Genomic DNA, 5,725 nt, shown 5'->3' on the forward strand with positions numbered 1-5,725 from the left:
GAATTAGAATAGAGAGTGCTAGAGTTAGAGGGTCAAATAAAGATGGAAGAGATGTGTTTTTAGCCGTTTCTTGAAGATGGTTAAGGACTCAGCTGCTTGGATTGAGTTGAGCAGGTCACTCCACCAGGAGGGAACATTTAATGAAAAAGTGTGTGAAAGTGATTTTGTGTCGCTTTGAGATGAACAATAAAGCGACGTTCACTTGCAGAACGCAGGGTTCTGGAGGCACATAAGTCTGAAGTAATGAATTTAGGTAAAGGGGTGCAGAGCCAGTGGTGGTTTTGTAGGCAAACATTATTATTAGTGTTATTTTTATTACATTATTTATTATTTTATTATTATAAACATTATATTAGTGTTATAGTGATATCAAAAATACAGTAAAAACAGTAATAGTTACAATTTAAAATAATGGTTTTCTATTTTAAAAAACTTTAAAATAGAATTCATTTCTGTGATGCGCAGCTGAATTTTCAGCATCATTGCTCCAGTCTTCAGTGTCACATGATCTTCAGAAATCATTCTAATATGCTGATTCATTATGAATAAAAAGTTTATTTAAAATAGAAATCTTTTTTAACAGTATACACAGTACATGTTTTTCTTTCTTTTTTTTTTTTTTAAAGAAATTAATACTTTTATTCAGCAAGGATGTGTTAAACGGCTTTGGATAAAAGCGTCTAATAAATGACTAAATAAATAAAATAATAAATCAGCATATTAGAATGATTTCTGAAGATCATGTGACACTTTAGACTGGAGTAATGATGCTGAAAATACAGCTTTGATCACAGGAATAAATCAGATTTATATTACGTTGATTATAATCTACTGACATAAATACACAGTATTCACTGATTGTGAACTGCTCTGAAACAGCGAGTCTGTGAACAGTGCCATGTTTTGACTTAAACATGCAGCTCTCATTTATTTAATAAAATCATAGCCTTTAAGTGTAATCATAATAGGCTGTATTCTAATCTCGGTTTTTTTCCATCCCCAAATTTAAGGCCTCTTAAAATAAATTGTTTGCTATACCCGTTCGGATAAAACCTTTTATGACCTTAACTTTTGTAAAACTGAACGTTTTAGATGTTTTGAGAACACGCATGCACCTAAACACATTTTACAGTTCACACTTCTTTTAGTCGCGAGTGAAGCGCTCACACTGTCGAGATCTGAGATGTGTGACCCGACTGATCTTTCAGCAAAGTAAGAAATTCAAATACTATCCACATATGAATTTAAGATAACGTGTCCCATTCAGCAGCGAAGTTCATTTATCCAACTTCAAATTAAAGATGATAATGAGCTGATTGTGGCATCAAGAGATGCTCCCACCTCCATCACTAGCTGGTGAGCTCTAGAGACCAGCGTAAGGCCGTTAGCGTGGTTGAATGTCTCAGATATGTCCTGCCCAAAGGTGTAGCCTGCACCTCTAGGAGAAATACCCCAACCTCCACGGTCATCTGGGTCAGACCACAATAAATCACACATGGGGCCCTGAGGAAGACCACAGACAAAGAGAGCCATTAGTGCTGTTTAAAGCATTGTTTTTCAGCTTTATTTTGCCATTAGACTCAACTGCACATGTACAACACACAGGAGGGTTGCAGCGGTCACCGTTTGCTGCTAAATGGCATGATAGGCTCATCTATGTCCAATACCTCATGAGGAACTTCCTGTAAACGATCCAGCGCTCTGATGTGATCAAGAGTGTCTATGGACGGTGACAATCCTCCATGAAGACAGAAGATCTGCAAGCAAAAAAGATAAACAAACAAAAAATGAGATGCAACCTTCACAATACCCTTTGAAGGGTTTACTGAGGGCCCTATGATTTTTAACAGTGCATCTCTTTTAATTTTCATTTGATTAAAAGATTCATTAAACTTTTCATGTTTTATGCCTTCGTTTGATTAACTTTAAAATTCTGAAAAACAAAACATTGCACGGGACCCTATTATTGTAAAAAAACAAAAAAAAAACAAAACAAAAAAAATATATATAATTTAATATAAATATTAAAATGTTATTTATATTCATTTAATTGATTATATGCGCTTTTTGATTATTAAATTAATTAAACCATTAAAATAAAATCCAGAAGAAATAAAACAGAATTCAGTAAAAATAAAACCGAATTTGAGGGAAAAAATTAAACATTTCATAGGGCTCCAAAATGTAATTGTTAAATTGTACAAGTTTCATGATCTCAATTAATTAGACATGCTTTTTGATCGCTAAATTCAACTAAAATGAAATCCAAAAAACGAAAATAACAAACAACAACAAAAAAAGATTAAATGGAAAAAACAGAATTTGGAAAAAATAAAATAAAATGGATTTCATAGGGCTGTAGTTTACTTTACAGCAAACCGAAGCGCAGAAATAATGACAGGCAGGCTGGAATCAAACAAACGGATCAAATGTGAAACCCAGGAGAGAGTATTTTAATATGAAAACACATCACAGCTTCAGTTGAGCTTCAGCAGAGAGAAGATCCACATACCTGACCATCTACCAAGGCAGTAAGGGGAAGGTAATCGAAGAGGTCTGTGAAGTATTTCCAAACGTTTGCATTGCCGTATTTCCGTAAGCATTCGTCATAAAAGCCGTACACTTGTGTGATCTGTCTGCTTTCGTGGTTCCCTCGAAGTATTGTAATGCGCTCACGGTACCTTACCTAGAATTTGAAGACATAACCAATGATTAAAAAAATTATATTGGCCATCAACCTGCATAAAGACTCATTAGACATGGTCTCGTGACTTGAGTACAGTACGAGTACAGACTGCAGGACATTGTTATGGCTTACATGTCCGTTTTCCCATTTCTCTTTTTAAAAACTGTTCTGTAAATATCATTTATTCACAAGCAATATTCTCAAAGTCAACTAAAGGCTACGCCATAATAAATACTAATTATGTATTTAAATATAAATATATAAGCTTCCAGAGACTTCTCAAAGAACACAGAAAAATGACACATTGTCATAGTGTATGTTTTTGGTTTTCATATTTCATCTGTCGATGCTCCGTTGACACTGGACTTCCTGATATCAATATTTGTCATAAATCACATCATAACTCCGTTGCTCTGGCAGAAAGATAACAATACAGTGAGGAGGGAGAGAGCGCTCAAACCTTCTCAGATTGTATACATTGGTGGAAGATTTATGGAAATTAATCATTCTTTCTAAATAATGTATCGGTATTTAAATGTTTAGGCTTTTGGACTAAAGTTCTGTGATTACAAATAAATGGAGGCAGACGCAACTGAACAAGTATGTTTTCTTTTTTAGAAGTCAAATGAGCACGCACAAAAAATTAATTACATAACAGGATGCAAAGATATAAAAAAAAAAAAATCCTCAGAGCAACATGAGATGCTAATTTATAACAAATAAACAAACGAAGTGTTTTACACACAAATACTTTAGCTTGTGAATTAATTAGTAGTTGAAACCTCCCAAATGTTGTGACACGACTATCCAACCTCTATGTTATGATTAAGATTACTGGTGCAATGGATCAGAAAACTCACAATTCGGATCGTACTATGGATTTTGAGTCACGGATCGGATCAGCAAATAAAAATATATAAAAAATAAAAAAGTTTGCTTTTCATTTATTATTAAAAGCTTACTTTAAGTACTTCTATACCCCCAGCAGAATCTACTAGCTTAACTAATAAAGTCAGTAATAAAACAAGAACAATTACACAAAATTACAAGCATAGATGAATACAACAACGTTACAAATGAAGTCAGTAACAGTAGTATTTAGGTGCTGAAATGTAACAATTAAGTGTAAAACAACACAATAAATCTCACTGCATACGTTAGCCTAAATACAGATGAATCTTTGTTAAAGCTGTGTTGTTTGATTAGCAGAGAAGCAGGTGTTTATAGGCTGCGGTCTCTTTAGGGGCTTTCGCACCGGAGGAACTATTGGCGGAAGTTCCCGCTTTTTGGTGCGTTCGCGTCGCAGGAACTAGGAACGGTTTTAGTTCTAGGAACTCCGTTTGGATGAACTAAATTAGCTCCTACTTCAGAGTAGAGTCTAAAACAGTTCTATAGGAACTGCCAGTGACGTAAGTGTACGCTGATTGACCACATTTTTAAAAAGCCATGTAAAAATACTTACTCCATGAACATAGAAAACAGCGATAAGGGCATTTACCTGTTGTCTGCAGTGTTGTGTTCTTTTCTCAGCCTCGATATGTAACACTGCAAGTTGTCATAGGAGATTTTCGTCTCTTAGCCCAACTTTTTGTTCTTTCAGTCGCGTAAATCATGCATTTACATTCCATCTCCATTATCACGAAACCCAAAAACAGCTCCGATCATGGCGTCCTCCATTCACCGGTTGTTGACGTATGTAGTCAATGAAATTGAGTATTTCAGGCGAGAATGTAGTCGTTTAAAACTGTTAAAAATGTAACCAAACAGTTGACGGTAGAAAAAAATACTATGGAAGTCAACGGCTACCAGCAACTGTTTGGTTACAAACGCTTTTCAAAATATATTTTTTTGTGTTCAACAGAAGAAAGAAATGTATACAGGTTTGGAACAACTTGAGGGGGGAGTAAATGATCATTTTCATTCTTGGGTGAACTATGTCTTTAATATTTATGAAATTTAGGTCAAAAACTACCAAAACAGGCCCGTACCTTGAGAGCGACGAGCAACGTGACTGTTTCCACAGAGTAATAGCCTCGGTCGACATAATCTCCCATGAACAAGTAGTTTGTGTCTGGTGACTTCCCTCCGATTCTGAAGAGCTCCATAAGATCATGAAACTGGCCGTGTACATCTCCACACACGGTGACCGGACATCTCACTTCCTGCACATTAGACTCCTTGGTCAGGATTTCTTTAGCCTGCAGAGGAAATAAAAAAAATAACAAGATCTCATTATTCTAATCCTATTATCATAAAGGCCCTGATAAACACCGAGAACTAAAACGATGTCGAGTGGTTTGGTGTTGAATGAAATCAGTCTGAAAGTTCACACAAAAATCTATCGGGACAAAGCAACAGACGCATGGAAAAACAACCGCATTATTATTATTATTATTATTATGACAGTCCTTGATTATGATTGTCTGAGCCACTTTGTAAAATATTCTATAAACGCACATTTAGGCTATAGAATATTTTTCTGTCAGTATTATTGTGGGTTTTTTTATGAAACCCTGTCAGGTTTATGTAGTAATGTTTTAAAAGCAATAAGCCACATGAAGCCGTGGGTTACAGTGATTTTAGAACAGCTTATTGCGGTTTTCTAGCGACGTTTAATAATCCAAGCACTTAAGACACACCCTCAAGTGCTTAAAATACAGGTCAAAAATCCACACACTTGTGAAATTTCATGCCAATTAATTATATTTTAAATAGCCCAGTAGTTACCTTAAGTTTTTAATACTACTAGGGTTGGGTATCGTTTGAATTTTATCGATTCAGATTCTTTTCGATTCCCAGTTTCGATTCCAGTGTGATTAAATAATATGATTCTGAAGAAAAAACAGACGACTAAACGAAATCACATGTAATTTATGAATGAATGATTCAATGGCTCACTCAAGATGTACTTGTTTCATTACTGGATGAATCAGTGTTCTTGAACGAATCTGTTGTATGATTCAAAGACAGATAAATTTTAACAGCCCCTTTTCGCCACCTACTGGCGTAACAATGTAATCGATAAATCTTCATTTGAAG

At 35.1% G+C, this 5,725-nt stretch overlaps 1 protein-coding gene across 1 annotated transcript in view; it reads right to left on the minus strand.

Moving 5' to 3' along the window:
• The window catches only part of ppp2cab (protein phosphatase 2 catalytic subunit alpha b), a 9,104-nt gene that overhangs the window by 1,350 nt on the left and 2,029 nt on the right, over positions 1-5,725 (minus strand). Inside the window, exons 2-5 of the mRNA XM_016555403.1 lie at positions 4,675-4,884; positions 2,513-2,686; positions 1,668-1,757; positions 1,342-1,503 (exon numbers count right to left, since the gene is read on the minus strand). Of these exons, the coding sequence (XP_016410889.1) occupies positions 1,342-1,503; positions 1,668-1,757; positions 2,513-2,686; positions 4,675-4,884 (636 nt within the window). The remainder of the gene's footprint in view (positions 1-1,341; positions 1,504-1,667; positions 1,758-2,512; positions 2,687-4,674; positions 4,885-5,725) is intronic.

This window comes from Sinocyclocheilus rhinocerous, unplaced genomic scaffold (genome assembly GCF_001515625.1).
Source record: "Sinocyclocheilus rhinocerous isolate Xijiao unplaced genomic scaffold, SAMN03320098_v1.1 scaffold1427, whole genome shotgun sequence".
NCBI classification, from domain to species: Eukaryota; Metazoa; Chordata; class Actinopteri; order Cypriniformes; family Cyprinidae; genus Sinocyclocheilus; species Sinocyclocheilus rhinocerous.